The 18,502-nt window shown below is 49.4% G+C and overlaps 2 protein-coding genes across 3 annotated transcripts in view; both read right to left on the bottom strand.

The window, feature by feature from the left end:
• Nucleotides 1-18,502, bottom strand: part of GORAB (golgin, RAB6 interacting) — a 187,776-nt gene that overhangs the window by 114,782 nt on the left and 54,492 nt on the right. The gene's annotated exons all lie outside the window — the stretch shown is intronic.
• The window catches only part of LOC309374035 (transketolase-like protein 2), a 40,237-nt gene continuing 23,779 nt past the window's right edge, over nucleotides 2,045-18,502 (bottom strand). For both annotated transcript variants that reach the window (XM_081918817.1, XM_081918816.1), the window contains exons 10-15: nucleotides 13,497-13,653; nucleotides 10,012-10,142; nucleotides 7,148-7,231; nucleotides 4,594-4,690; nucleotides 3,650-3,769; nucleotides 2,045-2,814 (exon numbers count right to left, since the gene is read on the bottom strand). In XM_081918817.1, coding sequence (XP_081774943.1) covers nucleotides 2,642-2,814; nucleotides 3,650-3,769; nucleotides 4,594-4,690; nucleotides 7,148-7,231; nucleotides 10,012-10,142; nucleotides 13,497-13,653 — 762 coding nt within the window. In that variant the 3' untranslated portion in view covers nucleotides 2,045-2,641. The remainder of the gene's footprint in view (nucleotides 2,815-3,649; nucleotides 3,770-4,593; nucleotides 4,691-7,147; nucleotides 7,232-10,011; nucleotides 10,143-13,496; nucleotides 13,654-18,502) is intronic.

Genomic DNA, 18,502 nt, shown 5'->3' with positions numbered 1-18,502 from the left:
TGTGAATTGTGCAACGCTCTATATGCTTAGTCTCTGATATTAAATCTTTCAAACTTAATTATATCTCCAGGGAAGTCGTTCTACTTAATGTCCACGCTTAAAGAGTTGAGCCAATCTGTTAAGAAAGAAATCACATCAAACTTCGCAAACGAAGGTTACCCCTGCAGGCCAGATTCCCCTGTTCCACTACACAGAGCGCTAACTCTCTCGTCACCATTTTTAAATGATTAAACTTGTCCTCTTGCTCTGGGCCCCGATTCCTGCATTTGCTGTCTTTGCGGTTTCTTTAAACTGTGACACCCCAGACTCTGTTTTCACTTTCAAAGGCTATGACTGTTGTCCAGCCAGCCAAAACAGCTTTTATGGGGTTAGTTATGGGGTGTTAGGGGAAGGGTAGCCATGCCCCTTCTGGGGTAGTTGTCCACCTTTGGTCCCCACCCAGCACTCAGCTCCCACCTGTTTGTCCTAGTTGTCGTCAGCATGCAACAGCCACAACCCAGGAAACGGCTTTGACTGGCCAGCAAAACCAGGCGGGGGAAGTGAATTGGTCTCAAACCCTCAGTAAGTTAGGGATTTCCCCTGCATGCAAAGATAGGCTCCAGCAGATTGAGATGACAAGATCAACGGTAGGTTCAACGGTGTAAGAATTCTAAGGTCCCAAATATAAACGTTCATAAACGTACAAGGCAAACACATATATAAGTATATAAACCACGTACCTGAAATAGTAAAGGGACCCCTGACCATTAGGTCCAGTCATGGCCGACTCTGGGGTTGCGGCACTCATCTCGCTTTACTGGCCGAGGGAGCCGGTGTACAGCTTCCGGGTCATGTGGCCAGCATGACTAAGCCACTTCTGGCAAACCAGAGCAGCGCACGGAAACGCCGTTTACCTTCCCACTGGAGTGGTACCTATTGATCTACTTGCACTTTGACGTGCTTTTGAACTGCTAGGTTGGCAGGAGCAGGGACCGAGCAACGGGAGCTCACCCCGTCACGGGGATTCGAACCCCCGACCTTCTGAGCGGCAAGTCCTAGGCTCTGTGGTTTAACCCACAGTGCCACCTGCGTCCCTTCAACGGTCAAGAAGGTGGTGTTCTAAGAACTCTAAGGTCCCAAATATAAATGTACAAGGCAAACACACGTATATAAACCACATGCCTGAAATTATAGTACAGGAGAGCAATCCTGACTCTCCCAAATTGACCTCAATATATTTCTCTGCAAGGAGGGAGAAAATGAGGAAAGCCTTCCCTTTTCCTTTTTGCTTACAAATCCTGTCTTAAGGGCATATTTGTGTATGAATAGGGCGAGCCTGTGACCTGGATTCTGGAAGTAAGCATTTAGCATCTCAAAAGGAATGGCCAGGCTGCCCAGGTTATGCAATCAGTGACCATTATCAGGTATCCTGGCAGGCAGGATTTCTGTTGTAGACCGCCCCATTATGTGATGTATGTATGATTTTTTTGGGGGGGAGGGTCTTGGGCTACAGGGTGGGCAATTTCAAAAGTCTATATAAGAGCTTGTACACCATTGTTCAGGGTTCTCCTCCCTCCTGCGTGTGGTGAGTGGGGACCCTGGTTGGCCTCCGTTATTTTCTCCTACCATTAGGAAACCCACGTAAGGACTCTGTACGGGCTCTTGGATACCCCATAAGGGAAAAGGAGCAGTTTTTTCTTAGGACAGTGGTTTCTGCACGAGATGTAGGTGGGAATCGTCAGCTTGGGAAGGGAGCCCATCTTGGAATTTGCTGACACCAACAGATGAATGTATAGCCTTGTTCTTGCCTCTGATGTTATTTTTGCTTTGCCTGATAAGGCCGCTGGTTAGTTACCATATGGTAACTCTGTTTGTTATGTGACTTAATTTCTACGTATGCATAAAAGCTAAGGCAAGAGAATGTCTCTAGAAGTTTAAACCTGTGGACTCCATTTTGCAGCCAAGTGATGCGTTCTTAAATGTCACAGTGGTGTGTTTTATTGAAGAAATCCCTCAGAGCTGCCCCTTACTGCAGAGATGCCAAACACTTCACGAAGCCAACAGGTGAGCACTTTTGTTTTTTATTGACTCGCTGGGTGAACACTGTTTGTGGATAGCAGTTACAGTACAAGGAAAAACAGGGAAACGGCCCCTTCCGTTTCCGACTAAGACAAGAGAATTCATAAACAGATCTTTTTGTCAGAGCTATATGCGCTTCCGCAGTCAACATTTACTCATGTGTCAGTAACCTTTCCTGGTAGGAAACTCTACCCAAGCTGCCCATGGAATGTCAGGCTTGAGAAAACAACAGCCACAGAAGTTAGGCGTCAGGCACAAGGGTAAAAAGGTTCAAGTAAGACAAGCACTATTTATTGTTCCAATAGGACGACCGGGACACTTTTTGGGCCTAGGTGATGTTAGAGACGTTTGAGAGCAAATAGAACGGCTTGGGGATGGAGGGGAAACAGGGACAGGATGGTCACTTGGTCAGTTAAAAGCTCCATTCTCACTCAGCACAAGGTCAAAAGGGAATGCTAGCAGCATGTCTGTCAAAACTGGGACGGAGACGTCAGACAAGGCTGTGTTAGGGGAGACACTTTTTGCTCTTCAGAAACAACCTCTCTCAAAACTCCACTGCCCTCCCCACCAACCTCAAGGGGAATCAGTTAGCAAAAGTGCTCTTCACGGCGGCCACGATATGCTTGGCGCTGATCCCAAATGCGTCCAGGAGCTCGCTGGGCTTCCCGCTGCGCGGCACGGCCGACACAGCCAGGCTCTGGACCAAGATGCCGGGTTCTCCGGAGACGGCCGCCGCCACGGCCTCGCCAAGACCTCCTAGAAAGAGAGAGGGAGTATTTTGGAGCGTGATCCACGAAGAAATAAAGAAAATATTGAGAATATCATATAGTAAAAGGCCAGAGGCATTCCTTTTAGGAATTTTAAATGACAATATTCCAAAAGACAAAACTATTTTTTTTCTTATACGCGACGTCTGCAGCAAGAATCCTGGTGGCTAAGTCCTGGAAAGGGAATCAGTTACCCACTAGGGGAGAGTGGATATGTAAGCTCTCAGAATACTTAGAATTAGCCAAATTGACAGACATAATAAGGCAAAAACCAAAAAGCGAAGTAAAAAAAGAATGGGAGTGCCTAAATGAATACCTCAAAAGTCAAGGTTTGAGGGCAGAAATCTGGCTGAGTCTGGAATAACCTTGTGAAGTGAAAGGATATGAAAGAAGGGTTTATATCTAGATGTTAGGATAGAGATGATAAGGAAAACAGAAAGACACAATGAGAGATAAAGGAGGTGCTGTGGGATTGGTGGAAGTCAATGTCTTGCTGTTGTTGTTTTAGTGTTTATAATATTAACTTGTAAGATATGGATTTTTTGTGTGTGTGTTTTGTTTTGGTTGTTGTTTTTTTAGTTTCCGAATGGTATTGTTGTTTTTTGATATCTTTCGTGTTGTTGTTATTGTTGTGTGGAAATTACTAATAAATTTTATTGAAAAATCAAAAAATTAAAAAAGAAAGAGAGAGGGAGGGAGGAATCGATATCCAGGGCACGCAACCGTTGAAGGAGGGCGGCAGGAAGAAGTCAAGAAACGGGCCAGAAATTGATGGGAAATGTGCCGTTCCCAGGTGGCCTGCTCCACAGCCGCAACCTGCTTACCTTCCTTGTAGTGGTCCTCCACGGTGATGATTCGGCCTCCGGTGGCTCTGGCACTGGAGATGATGGTGGCGGCATCCAAGGGCTTGATTGTAAAGGGGTCGATGACCCGGATGTGGGTGCCTAAAGAGGAAGCAAAAGGCTTGTGGGAAGGAGCATTTGGGGCAGGGCGGGAAGGAGAGCTGCCATCAGCACCCCAAACCTCCGGCGAGACCTGCAGCCGTCCGTTATTCCTGCCTCGCAGATGGCTTGGACTAGATCCGGGACGTCCAACTCCCAAGAGATCTACTCCCAGAAAAAAACCTGGCAGTGACCTACCCCTTTTTATTTGAGGGGGGAGATCAGAGTTGTTGACACTAAGGATGCAGAATTAAAATACCGTATTTTTCACTCTATAAGATGCACTTCCCCCCTCCTAAAAAGTAAGGGGGAATGTGTGTGCGTCTTATGGAGCGAATGCAGGTGGGAGGCTCTGCCCAGCGCTCCCTTTAAAGAGCACGCAGAGCGTGTGGGCGGCTCTTGGGGTTTTTTCCCTGAGGAGGGACAAGGGCAGCCCGTCACTGCCCTTCTCCCTCCTCGGGGAAAAGCCTGCAAGCGTTCTTTAAAGGGAGCGCTGAGCAGAACCTGGGATGCATACAGGCTCTGCTCAGCGCTCCCTTTAAAGAATATTTTCCCCCTTGCATTCCCCCTCTAAAAACTAGGTGCGTCTTATGGAGCAAAAAATACGGTGAATCGCTCACCATCAACATAACCGCTAACAGACGAACGAAGCGCTACAGCAAACTAATAAGGAACACTAAACACAGAACAGGGGATGACCGAGGGGGATGGAGACATTTTTATAAACAACATGAGCGATAAGGATTTTGTCAATCGCGGTCGACCGATTGGACACCCCTGGGCTAGATGAATCACGGGGTCCCGTCCGACGCTACTGTTCCAATTACCTTGCTTGGCCAGCTCATCAGCAGCTGTGAGGGCCTCGTGGAGGGTGACACCTGCCCCAATGACGGTCACCTTGTCCGCATCGTTCTTACGCACAACCTATAGGGACACGGAAAACGACTTGTCAGCCAACAAACTAGAACTATTCTATCCCCAGGCAGAGATGGCTAGGCTTTAGCCCTGCAGGTATTTGGACTGCAACTCCCATCATTTCTGGCTATTGGTCATGCCGGCTAGGGCTGATGGGAACTGAAGTCCAAAACATCTGGAAGGCAGAAGCCTGGTGAAGTCTGGTACTAGTGGTTGACACATGCATGGCTCCGTAATTCAAGTATTCCTGCATACCCTTTTCGGTCTGGTATATGGACATTTTTTGGGCTTCAGACATCTGAAGGCAGCCCTGTTTAGGGAAGCTTTTAATGTTAAACAGACCACTGTATTTTAATACTTTGTTGGAAGCCGTCCAGAGTGGCTGGGGAAAAATAAAACCGTATTTTTCGCTCAATAATAATAATAAATTTTATTTATATCCCGCCCTCCCCAGGCTCAGGGCGGCTAACAACAATAAAATAGTACAACATTCTAAAATCATTTCATTATAAAATTAATTCAAATCGAATTGATGGCAACCATTAGGCTAAAGTTCTGTGAAGATTGCCAAGGAGGGAGTCAGGCTGCGCCCTGGCCAAAGTCCTGGTGGAACAGCTCTGTCTTGCAGGCCCTGCGGAAAGATGTCAAGTCCCTCAGGGCCCTGGCCTCTTGTGACAGAGCGTTCCACCAGATTGGAGCCACCGCCAAAAAAGCCTTGGCTCTGGTTGAGGCCAGCCTAACCTCTCTGTGGCCTGGGACCTTCAGGATATTTTTGTATAAGACACACTTTTCCCCTCCTAAAAAGTAAGGGGAAATGTGTGTGCGTTTTAAGGAGCGAATGCAGGCTGCGAGGCTAAGCAAGAAGCCAGAACAGTGAGAGGGAGCACTGCGCAGCACTCCCTTTCGCTGTTCTAGCTTCTGGCTTCACACAGCTATCCCTGGCTTTTGCGAGAGGTGGGTGAAGGGACAGAGTGTGTGGCTCTGTCCCTTCCCCCACGTCCCAGAAAAGCCCCCAAGAGCCGCGCTCCCTTTAAAGAGCGTGCAGCTCTTGCGGGAGGTGGGGGAAAAGCCAGGAGGCTTGCTTTCGCTGGAGCCAGGAGGGCAAGAGGGATCAGTGTGCACCGATCCTGCTTGCTCTCCTGGCTTCAGAGATAGCCCCGCAAAGACTCCTGAGCGAAGAGGGAGGAGCGCTCCCTCTTCGCTCAGGAGGCTTTGCGTTGCTTTCTTATTTCTTGTTTTCCTTCCCTAAAAACTAGGTGCATCTTATTGTCCCGTGCATCTAATAGAGTGAAAAATACGATGGTATTATTGTTGTTGTTGTTGTTGTTATTAGGCTTCAGAAGATCTGTTTGTTGCAGCCTTGGTGCTAAGAACAGTGTTTACCAAATTTGGGTCTCCCACTGGTTTTGGACTACAATTCCCATCATTCCTGACCACTGCTCCTGTTAGCTCGGGAAGATGGGAGTTGTAGTCCAAAAACAGCTGGAGGGCCAAGTTTGGGAAACCCTGCCCTAGACCATGGGGAGACAATGCCCCACCAATTAAGTCCTATGCTGCTTGCAACAATATCGCCTCTAAAATTCACAGTTCGCCTTGCAGGCGGGGGGACTAGGTGACCCCTGGGTCTCTTCCAACCCTACAATTCCACGATTCTGGACCAGCACAGCTTTGTGGTGTCAATGTGTGAATGAGACAACAGTGTGGAGAAGAGGGGTTTGAATTTTTTTAGGCACTGGGGGATATTCTGGGGCGAGCGGGACCAGCGCAAAAGGATGAGCTCCACTTGAACCAGACCGTTGGCACTTAAAATCAAAATCGTTGGTTATTGGTGCTGACCTTTCAAGCCCTAAACGGCCTCAGTCCTGTATACCTGAAGGAGCGTCTCCACCCCCATCGTTCTACCCGGACACTGAGGTCCAGCTCCGAGGGCCTTCTGGCGGTTCACTCACTGCAAGAAGCCAAGTTACAGGGAACCAGGCAGAGGGCCTTCTCAGTAGTGGCACCCACCCTGTGGAACGCCCTCCCACCAGATGTCAAAGAGAACAACAACTACCAGACTTTTAGAAGATATCTGAAGGCAGCCCTGTTTAGGGAAGCTTTTAATGTTTAATAGACTATTGTATTTTAATACTCTGTAGGAAGCCGCCATGAGTGGCTGGGGAAACGCAGCCAGATGGGCAGGGTAATAGCAGTAGTAGTAATAATAATAATAATAATAATTTTAAAAAATTATGCCCCGCCCATCTGGCTGAGTTTCCCCAGCCACTCTGGGCGGCTCCCAGTCGAGTGTTAAAAACAACACAGCATTAAATATTAAAAACTTCCCTAAATTATTATTATTATTAATGGGGCAGAGCAGCTTTTAAATTGAGGGACGAAAGCTGACGAGGGTCCTGTTCGGAACGACTCTTCTCCCCTCAAAATGCAGACGGCGAAACCGATGAAAAATCAAATCACACCCTTTACCTTGGCATGGCCAATCCTGAACTTTTCGTCCTGAGAGTAGAGGACAGGAGTCTCTGGGCGGCTGGTTCGAATGAAGCATATCCCCTGGAGGAGCAAAGATCACATTTCAGCGAAAGGGAGGCAGCAGGGCTCCCACTTTGTGTTTACACACGTCCTGGGACATGACAGGGTCAGGAACGAGGGGTCAAAGATCTGCAGAAGCTCCAGGGTTGCGCTGATAAAAACACAGAATGTGCCTGGACTGTGCAAAAGCACAGAAAGAACGATGTACTTCCAGAAAATAATGTTATCGTGCAACCTCCACCCCAGCAAGCTGTCGCAGATAATACAACAGTGGTTGGTTTAATCACGGCTGGAGAGCGGGAGGCAGCCAATACGAAGGAAATTGAGCAGTTGGGGGAGTGGTGCAGGAAAAACAACTCACTCCTTAACTTAAAGAAAACAAAAGTGATTATTGTGGACTTTAAGGTACAGGGACCCCTGACCATAAGGTCCAGTCGTGACTGACTCTGGAATTGTGGCGCTCATCTCGCTTTGCTGGCCGAGGGAGCCGGCGTACAGCTTCTGGGTCATGTGGCCAGCAGGACTAAGCCGCTTCTGGCGAACCAGAGCAGCGCACGGAAATGCCGTTTACCTTCCCGCCGGAGTGGTACCTATTTATCTACTTGCACTTTGATGTGCTTTTGAACTGCTAGGTGGGCAGGGACCGAGCAACGGGAGCTCACTCCGTCGCGAGGATTCGAACCGCTGACCTTCTGATCGGCAAGTCCTAGGCTCTGTGGTTTAACCCACAGCTCCACCCACGTCCCATTGTGGACTTTAGGAAATGTAAATTGAATATTCAGCTGCTCATTATTGAGGGGAGTGTGTGGAACAGGTCTCGGCATTTTGATTTCTGGGAATGGAGTTGAGAGATGACCTAGCCTGGGGAGAAAACAGCAAAGACCTGATGAAGAGAACACAGCAGAGGTTATATTTTCTGAGGATCCTCCAGAAAAACAATCTCTCAAAGGACCTGTTGATGACATTTTACCATTGTACTGTGGAGAACTGTATTAACTTATGGTCTGTGTGTGTGGTTTGGGAGCTCCACGGTCAGGGGAAAAACAACACTGTCCAGGGTTGTAAAGACTGCGGAGAGAATAACTGGGTGCACTCTTCCCACCTTGGATCAAATCTATGCTTTCAGGTGTCATAAGAAAGTTGCAGAGATAGCGCAGGATAGTGCGGACCCCGGAAATGATCTCTTTCAGCTTCTGCCTTCTGGAAGAAGGTACAGGGGTATAAAGACTAGGACTAGCCGCCTGAGAAACAGTTTCTACCCAAATGCGATTTTGGTTTTAAACGCAGTGTAAGGTAGTCTCGATGGGAGTATATTGTATTTAATTATGGGGTATCAGAGTTTTATGAGGCTAACCAGGCTAGGATAGCTGGGATAACAGGCTTGTTGGTTTCTGAATGTCTGATGTAGATTTCAATTTTGTTGTTCTGTATGAGACAATGACAATAAAGATTATTGTATGGGTAATGGTTATATGGGGTTCCTCGTGTGTAAGTTGCTGCCACTCCTGGCTAGGTAGCCTAGTTAAACCTTTCCTGGCTGGACAGCCCTTCACTTCGTGGCTGTTCAGTCGCTAGCAGAATCCGTCAGTGGGCGTTTCTTGAACTTCTTCCAGCAAATAAGTTCTTTGACGCCAAGTCTACGCCTACTTTCCCTGCGCGGAAGTCTTCTGCGCAGGGTGGGTGTGGGTAGCGGAGGACCTGTGCTCTCCCCGCTGGTCTCCAGCGAAGAGTCCTGGAGCCCCCTCTCCGATTCCCCCATCCGCCCCCCTTTATCCCTGGTGTTACGCTGATTTCCTTCCCCAGCCGATGAGTCCCCTCTCTCCCTGCTTGGCCCTTCTCCGGCATCGCTTGGGAGCACTGCCTCCACTCCTGGCTCCGATGTCAGTTGTTGCTTAATTGTAGGAGTGGGGAGACTCAGGGCCAAATGGGCCCCCCCAAACATTGCTTTGTTCTTTTGCCTGGCTGGCATGCCTTCCTGAACTCTGATCGTGCCTCTAGCTTCGCTGGGTAGAGAGGGGTGTGTGAGTGAACGCACAAACCAGCCTCTTGCAAAAATTAACATCCCTTGCTCCACCCACTTCCGCCTCCAGCCCCGCCCACTACCGGCGTGCGGCCCCCGAAAAGCTGCCCCAGAAGGTAATGCGGCCCTCGGCTGAAAAAGACCCCTGCTTTGCACAATGTGCTTTGCGACAGCCAACACTTGAAGCACTTGTCAGAAGGTGCCAATGGCGATACAGTGGTACCTTGGGTCTCAAACTTAATCCGTTCCGGAAGTCCGTCCCAAAACCAAAGCGTTCTTAAGCCAAGGCACGCTTTCCCATAGAAAGTAATGCAAAACGGATTAACTTTCAAAAACAACCCCTAAAACAGCAATTTAACATGGATTTTACTATCTAACGAGACCATCGATCCACAAAATGAAAGCAATAAACAATGTACTGCAGTCACACAATCAATCCATCAGTAGCTGAACTGGGTTCCACACAGTCACAAAAACAAACAAAAACAAAAACGCAAAATAAATAGCAAAAACAGAAGTGTAGCACTCAAATCGGAAGTGTGGCGCTGAAATCGTTAGAGTAACACTCAAAACAGAGCACATTCGGCTTCCGAAAAAAGTTCGCAAACTGGAATGCTTACTTCTGGGTTTGCACTGTTTGGGTTCCAAGTGGTTTGAGTACCAAGGTGTTTGAGAACCAAGGTACCACTGTAAATCAGGATTTCAGAGAGCTGTGGTTTGCCCTTCCGCTTCCCCCGAGCTGGCGACAATATTTTAACCGGACGTAGGCAGCCCCGCTTACCTTGGTGTTTGCAGCCAGAAGGACAGCATGCTCAGTGGACACAGCGTCGCTGGGGTAGAAGACGGTGCAGCCCGGAATGGTCCGGAACATGGCGATGTCCTCCAAGGCCATCTGAGAAGGTCCGTCCTCACCTGGGGAGGCAGCGGGAACAGCGTGACCCTCCAGCCACACGCCAGAGAAAGCTCAGGAGCCCATGCCATGCCAGGGAGGGAAAGACAACCACAACAGCGCCTCCTGGTGCTACGATTCCTGCATTGCTGGGGGTCGGGCTAGATGGCCATTGGGGTTCTCTTCCAACCTTACAATTCTGGGCAAATTGTGCAATGCAGCTCTGTACCTCCACTCGGATTTAGTACATGGCTGCTCAACCAAGTAGAGGGGAACCTCTGGTTGCGAATGGGATCCTTTTCAGAGGCCCGTTCGCAACATGAAAAGAACGCAACCTGAAGCGTCATACCTGCACAGGTGCGCAGCACGATTTGGCGCTTGTGCGCAGCGTAACTTAGTGCTTCTGCGCATGCAGCAAAATCCAGAAGTAAATAGGCAGAGGGCCTTCTCGGTGGTGGCACCCGCCCTGTGGAACGCCCTCCCATCAGATGTCCAAGAGAAGAACTACCAGACTTTTAGAAGACATCTGAAGGCAGGGAAGCTTTTAATGTTTAACAGACTATTGTAGTTTAATATTTTGTTGGAAGCTGGCCAGAGTGGTTGCGGAAACCCAGCCAGATGGGCGGGGTATAAATAAATAATAAATTATTATTATTATTATTAAGCATCTGAAGCAGAACACAAGTGTAGCATCTGCAGCCCACCCACCCCACCCCACCCCCGAGGTGGTGTGTTAACATGCTGGGATAGCAGGAGTTAGGCCCCGCTCACCCTAGAGCTTTAACTGCTCCTCTCCGCTCCAAATTAGTTCAAAGCAAAATACAAACCGGAAGATGCAATGAGTCAACTCAGATTATCAAACCACAAAAACACTCCGAGCAGGTGCAGTTTCGCAATTCTCAGCCTAACCTACCTGTCAGGACCGAAGATAAAAGGGGAGATGGGGGGAGATGCCAAAGTACAGAGTCTTGGACCCCTGGGGGGGGGGGGAAGCAGGATAGAAAGGGAACAAGAGCTTAATCTTCACAGCCAAGAAGAAGAGATGGAGAGAGAAGCAACCAGGAACGTAAACCAGGGAATCAGCCACCCTACTTTAAACAACTTGGGACCTGAAGGAGTGTCTCCACCCCCATCGTTCTGCCTGGACACTGAGGTCCAGCTCCAAGAGCCTTCTGGTGGTTCCCTCCCTGCAAGAAGCAAAGTTACAGGGAACCAGGCAGAGGGCCTTCTTGGTGGTGGCTCCCACCTCCTGTCAGATGTGAAGGAGCTTTACAATCTTCCAATATACCTGAAGGAGCATCTCCACCCCCCATAGTTCTGCCCAGACACTGAATTCCAGTGCAAGGGCCTTCTGGCGGTTTCCTCCCTGCAAGAAGTGAGGTTGCAGGGAACCAGGCACAGGGCCTTCTCGGTAGTGGCGCCGTCCCTGTGGAACACCCTCCCATCAGATGTCAAGGAAATAAACAACCACCTGACTTTTAGAAGACATATGAAGGCAGCCCTGTTTAAGGAAGTTTTTAATGACTGATGTTTTAATGTATTTTTAAAATTTTGTTGGAAGCTGCCCAGATTGGCTGGGAAAACCCAGCCAGATTGGCAGGGTATAAATAATAAAATTATTATTATTATTATTATTATTGGAACCAGAGGGGACGCAGGTGGCTCTGTGGGTTAAACCACAGAGCCTAGGACTTGCCGATCAGAAGGTCGGCGGTTCAAATCCCTGTGATGAAATAAGTAATAATAAATACCGTGGTACCTTGGTTTACAACCATAATCCATTCCGGAGGTCCGTTTGAAAACCAAAACAGGTTTTAACCCACGGCGCGCATTCGCCAATGGGGTGTTAAAAAAAAATTTGTTTGTAATCCAAAAAAAAAAGGGGTGGTAATTTTAAAAAAAAAAGGTTGCAAACCAGGACACACACTTCTGGGTTTGACGTGTTTGTAATCCAAAACGTATGCAAACCAAGACGTTTGCAAACCAAGCACCACTGTACTTTCCAGGCCAATGCTGCACTCCTGATGTTTTTTACAGGAAAATGCAAACAAATCAGTTTGCCAACCCAGGAGATAGATAGAGATAGAGATAGAGATAGAGATAGAGATAGAGATAGAGATAGAGATAGAGATAGAGATAGGGATAGGTATAGGTATAGGTATAGGTATAGGTATAGGTATGTATATATAAAAAATACAAAACAGGAGAGAGCACACGAGAAAAACCTCCCGCTCCGAGAGACTTCCCCCCTCAACAGCTAGTCACTGATAACCAACATCAGTTCATTTACAGCAAATTAATATTTGCCCCAGTACTTTTCTTTTTTTAAAAAAAATCATTTTTATTGAAAACGGATGTTTTTTATTAATTGGATAATATATCCAATCATAATATTCCAATTAAAATAAAAAACTAAAATAAAAAGGACCAAATTATAGTCCAGATTACATTTATGCTCCCGTGCTTTTCTGAAACTACAAAGACAGAAGGGGATGCGCCTTAAAAGGGGAAAATGAGAAAACAAACAGGGTGGGAGGAAGGAACTCTTGTTTGGGTGGAGGAATGGGGTGCCAGGGGCCGCATAATGTGAGGCCGGGGGCCGCATGCAGCTCCTGAGCTGTCGGTTGCCCACCATGAAGCTCGCTGGGCGACTGCGGACCAGGAACCGCCTCTCAGCCTCACCTACCTCGCAAGGCTGTTGTAATGACTTTTCCAATTTCCAAAAATTAGAAAAGTGGTATAATACCGACAAAAATAGAGTGGCTTGCCAAATTACTGGAGTATTACAATATATCCAAAACAATGGGAGAAATCGGAAGGATCTCTAAAGAGAAGATAAACAAGGACTGGAAGGTGCTTAAAGGATATTTGCAAAATCATCTTGAAAAAAAGAACTCCTATTAGAATAAACAAGTTCCGTTATAAATGCTGAAACACTAAATAAGATGGATAATAATGTGACAGAAAAAGAAGCAGAAAGTTGGTTTTAAAAGTGTGTCAAAGAAAGTAATAAAAGTGGAAAGAAACTGCAGTTGAGTAGATCGGAAGTCTAACACAAGGTGATGGGAAAAGGAAGTATGTGTGGGATTGAGTGTGGGTATGTATGAATATTTTTAAGAGCTCTATGAAATGTATGTTTGTTTGTATATTCGTAATACGTATGTATTAATGTTGAATTATTTTAATAAAATAAATATATTTAATTTTAAAAAACTTTTTACAAATTTAAAAATTTAAAAAAGCAAGGTTGTTGTGATGAAAAAGCGGTGGGGAGAAGAAAGAGCCGCGAATGCCCCCCTGAAGCTCCTCTGAGACAAGGAAGGCCGTAAGTGCTATAGTAAGGCAGGCAGGCCTTGAGCATCAGGCCCCATACATACCGATGGAAACCCCACAGTGGGACCCACACAGCTTGATGTTGGCGTGGGAAATGGCCGCCATCCGGATGTGGTCGAACGCCCGGGTGAAGAACGCCGCAAAGGAGCTGGCAAAGGGGATCATGCGGTTCCTGGCGGCACAGCCAAGGGCCACGCTGACCTGCACAGCGCAAAACAAGGTTAGCAGCAGCAGAAGTAATAATAATAATAATATTAATAATAAGAGTACAGTGGTAACTCTGGTTGCGAACGGGATCCATTCTGGAGGCCCGTTCGCAACCTGAAAAAAACACAACCCACATCTGCGCAGGTCGCGATTTGCTGCTTCTGCACATGCGCGTGTCGTCATTTTGCACATCTGCGCGTGTGCGAGCGGCAAAACCCATTCCGTTACTTCCAGGTCGCTGTGGGGCACGACCTGAAAACACACAACCTGAAGCAAACATAACATGAGGTATGACTATAGTAGTAACTTGGGAAGACAGGCGAATTAATGCCAGTGTACTGGACGAAGCAAAGATCACCAGTGTTGAAGCAATGATTCTTCAACATCAACTTCGTTGGACTGGTCATGTTGTGCGGATGCCTGGTGATCGTCTTCCAAAGCAACTGCTCTATTCCAAACTTAAAAATGGAAAGCGTAATTGTCACGGCCACCCAGGTCTGGTCCCAGCTCACAAGAGACCTCACTCCGTTGCAGCTTATTTACAGGAAAAGTTTATTGAAGATTTCTGCTTCTCATACAGTTCAGCATTGTGGCCGTACGTCTGCCACGTTAGACCGCTGAAGTCCCCTCTGACTCCTCCCCTCTTCCGCACCAACTTAATAGCCTGGCTCTAGACCACCTCTTCCTCTCCTTTCTTTTCCGCAGGGTCTTCCTGCCCCCCTGGGTTCCCTCTCTCCGTGACTCGCCTGAGGCTGAATCCTCTGCCGCCTCTTCCCCCCTCTTTCTGGCTTTAGGGCCGGGCTCCTCCCCTGAGCTCTCTCCACTTCCGCGCGCCTCTACGTTTGAACTTGGCGCGCGTACGTTGCTGCTGACCTTTCTTTCGACCGCTACACCACCCCCTGCTCTGCTCTCCACCCTTTCCGGCTGAACACCCTGCTCCAACCCCCTCTCTCTGTTCTCTCCTAATCCTGCTCCCTCCGAGAGGCTGACGACTCCACCCCCTTTACTCCGTTCCGGCTGAGACGTCTCTTGCTTCCTCTGTCTTCCACTGGGCTCCTCTCCGCTTCTCCCTTCTCCTCCCCTTTGCTTGATTAAGGTAACCCCCTTTTGAGAATCCTCTGACTCGCTGCTCAGACTCGTGGATTCCCTCAGAATTCCGTCATCTTCTTCCTCATCCTTCTGCCCCTCCTCCCACTCGCTCTCCGTCTCCTCTGTCATCTCCTCCTCTCTCCCAGAAACCCTGACATCCATCCCCCCCTCGAAGCCCCCCCTTCCCCCCTCCCGCTCGCCGGGGACCGGTTGTGGAAACTGCGGCTCTTCGGGGGTAGGCTCAGGATACAGGTCGTCTACGTCAATGTTCTCTGCTGGCAGTTCTGTGTAAGTGTATTCGAAGTCGGGTTCTTCCCCCAAATGCTTCTCAGTCTCTGCTTCCATCGCTACTTCCTCCGGTGCTGCCCGCCAAGGACCTATCAGCCACCTCTTACGCCATTCCTCCTCTGGCTGCTCCTCCCACCAATAAGGGGTTTCCGTGCCCACCCCCGAGCACGATCCCCTGGGCGGGCTTGATTCTGGTGTTCTTTCCTCGGGGGAAGAGAAACCCCTGAACGTGCTATCTGACAATGTGGGTGTGAAAAGCCAGTCATCAAAGTACTCAGCTGGCATGGGTCTATGTGGGAAAAGTGCATGGAACTCTTCTTTCAAAAGGGGTTCGTCTAACTCGTAGCCTGGCACCCAACTATTAGCAGCGGCTGGTGTGCCCTCCCTGGCGAGAAAATATTCAACTCCCTCCTCCCCCCATCTCGAGTCCAGTATCTCTGTGACCTCGTTAAGAGGTTCTGGTCTTGGCGATTCCCCCCTCTCAGGCGCCCTCCTACGTGGCTCTGGGGGTGCTCCTGACTCTTGAAACCTGTGTGGGGTTTTGTAGGGAGTGAGCACCGACCTATGAAAGACCGGGTGCACCCTGGAACCTTCCGGAAGGGCTAGACGAAAAGCCACCGGATTGATCTTAGCCTCAACTTGATATGGCCCTAGCTGCCTGTGTCCTAACTTCTTCTTGGCCAATGACCTGGCCGGCATCGCGTGGGCTGCTAACCACACCCAGTCCCCAACCTGGATGTCCTCTCCCGCCCTCCTGTGCTTATCGGCCTGCACCTTATACGCCTGTTTTGCCAGCTCCAAATGTCTCCGCAGCTCCTCGTGCACCTCTTGCAACTCCGCTGCAAACTGGTCGGCATCTTGAGGCCCCCCCCCTCCTGGTGCCGCAAATCTCGGGAAGGTTCTGGGATGACGGCCATTGTTCGCGAAGAAAGGCGTCACCCCGGTGGAAGCGTGTTTCGTGTTGTTGTAGGCGAATTCAGCCATCGGCAGATAGTCCACCCACGCCGCAGGTCGCTGGTTGGCGTAGCACCGCAGGTACTGCTGCATGATCGCGTTGACCCTCTCCGCTTGACCGTTGGTTTGTGGATGCCTCGCCGATGTCAGGTTGATTTTGACGTGCAAGATGCCCAGAAGCTTTCGCCAGAAAGTGGAAACAAACTGGCGCCCCCTGTCGGACAAGACGGACTGCGGAAGTCCATGCACTCTGAAGACGTGATCGATGAAGAGCTTTGCGGTCTGTTCTGCCGTCGCCACCTTGGCACAAGGGATGAAGTGCGCCATCTTGGTGAACAAGTCCACCACCACTAACACCGCCGTCTTACCTCTGGAGCTGGGCAGGTCTGTAACAAAGTCCAACGCTACCCTCTCCCATGGTTGCTGCGGTGTCTCCAGCGGTTCTAGCAATCCCGCCTGCTTCTGGTGCACTGGTTTGGACCTCTGGCAGATATCACACCTGGCGACGTAGTCCGCCACCTCTCCTCTCATCTGGGGCCACCAAAAGTCTCTAGCCACCAACTCCATCGTCTTTTCTTTGCCGAAATGGCCTGCACTAGGGGCGTCATGCAACTGTTGCAGAACCTTGGCTCGAAGATCGTCGGTGGGCACGTAAAGGGCACCCTTACGAGTCAAAAGTCCATCTTGTAATTGAAACTCATCGTTGTGTCGCGACCCTCCGCGTAGCTCCTCCATCTTAGACTGTGCAAACTGATCCCTTTGCAACGCGCGTCGCACCGCGTCCAGGTCGACTGCGATGGTAGCGCACGTCCACGCCTGCGGTGCGAAAATGTGCTTTGCTGCGATTGGAGCTGCTTCCTCCAAGTATTGCGGCTTTCGGGACAGCGCGTCTGCAATAACATTGGAGTCTCCTGGGATGTATTCTATTTTGAAGTCGAAGTCCGCAAAGAACTCCGCCCAGCGCATGTGTCGCTGGGTCTGCAACTTAGCCGTCCGCCAATACTCTAAGTTCTTGTGATCCGTGCGGACCTGCACCGTGTGCTTGGCTCCTATTAAGAAGTGTCGCCACGCTTTGAAAGCTGCATGAATGGCCAACAACTCCCTGTCCCATATGGTATAATTGCGCTCCGTCTTGCTGAGCTTCCGGGAGTAGAACGCACCCGGTCGCCAGTTGCCTTGTGAATCCTCTTGCAAAAGAACGGCCGCAACCGCTCTATCTGACGCATCGGTCTCTACCCGCATGGGTCTGCCGGGATTCACGTGGAGCAGCTGCTCTTCGGAGGCGAAAAGACCCTTAAGCGTCCGGAAGGACCGCTCCGCTTGTTCGGTCCAGACGAACTTCTTCTTCTTGGAACTGAGGGTGTCAGTGATCGCCGCCGTCGCGTTCGCAAAACCTTTAATAAACTTGCGGTAAAAATTGGCAAAGCCGATGAACCTCTGGACCTCTTTCCGATTTCGAGGGCTTTTCCAGTCCAACAGCGCTTGAACCTTAGCCCTGTCCATGGCCAGTCCCTCGTCGGACAACTTGTAGCCAAGGAAATCAACCTCTCTGACATCAAACTGGCACTTTTCCAACTTGGCGTACAGCCTGTGTTCCTTCAGCCTCTGCAGGACCTCCCTCACGTCCTTATCGTGATCCTCCGGCGATTCCGAGAAAATCAGGATATCGTCGAGAAAGCAGACACACTTTTTGTAGAGGAGACCTGCTAGCACGTGGTGCATAAATGCTTGAAAAACGTGGCTGCCATTTTGGAGGCCGAAAGGCATGACTCTGTATTCGTATGTGCCCAGAGGGGTGAACATGGCGGTCTTCCACTCATCTCCTTTCCGGATGCGGATGAGATTGTAAGCTCCACGTAGGTCCAGCTTGGTGAAAATCTTGCCCCTCCTGACGGTCGCTAAAAGGTCGTCAATCTTGGGCATGGGGAAAGCTTTGGGCTTAGTCAAGCTGTTGATGAACCTGTAATCCACTATAAGCCTTTTTTGGGGCGTGTCCTTCTTCTTCACAAAGAAAACAGGGCTGCCTCCCGCTGCTTTAGATTCCTGGATGAAACCGCGCTTGAGGTTATGGTCTATGAACTCCCGAAGCTCTTGCATTTCGTCCTCCGACATGGAGTACAGCTTGGCAGCAGGCAATTGCGCCCCTGGCACTAAATCAATCGCGCAGTCGTAAGGTCTATGAGGCGGCAACTTGTCAGCTTCCTTCTCACAGAAAACCTCCAAGAATTCCTGGTACTTGTGAGGCACTGTTTGCACCATACCCAGATGCAATGGCTGCTCAGCTTCTCCTCCCTGATCGGTCTGAAAGCAATGCTGAGCACAATACGATGAACAAAAGTTGATCTGCCTCTGGTACCACGCAACCGCGGGACTGTGCCTCTCCAGCCAACTCATGCCTAACACGATGGGTGTGTCCGATAAGTGGGTGACATTGAAACTAATAAGCTCTCGATGGTTGCCAATCTGCATCATCATGGGAGGGGTTTGCTGCACCACTTGCCCCCCCAGCAAC

This window comes from Podarcis melisellensis, assembly GCF_964234715.1.
Source record: "Podarcis melisellensis genome assembly, chromosome: 7".
Lineage (NCBI taxonomy): Eukaryota > Metazoa > Chordata > Lepidosauria > Squamata > Lacertidae > Podarcis > Podarcis melisellensis.
Note: the sequence above shows the minus strand (reverse complement) of the source record. Positions and strands in the feature narration are given on the sequence as shown.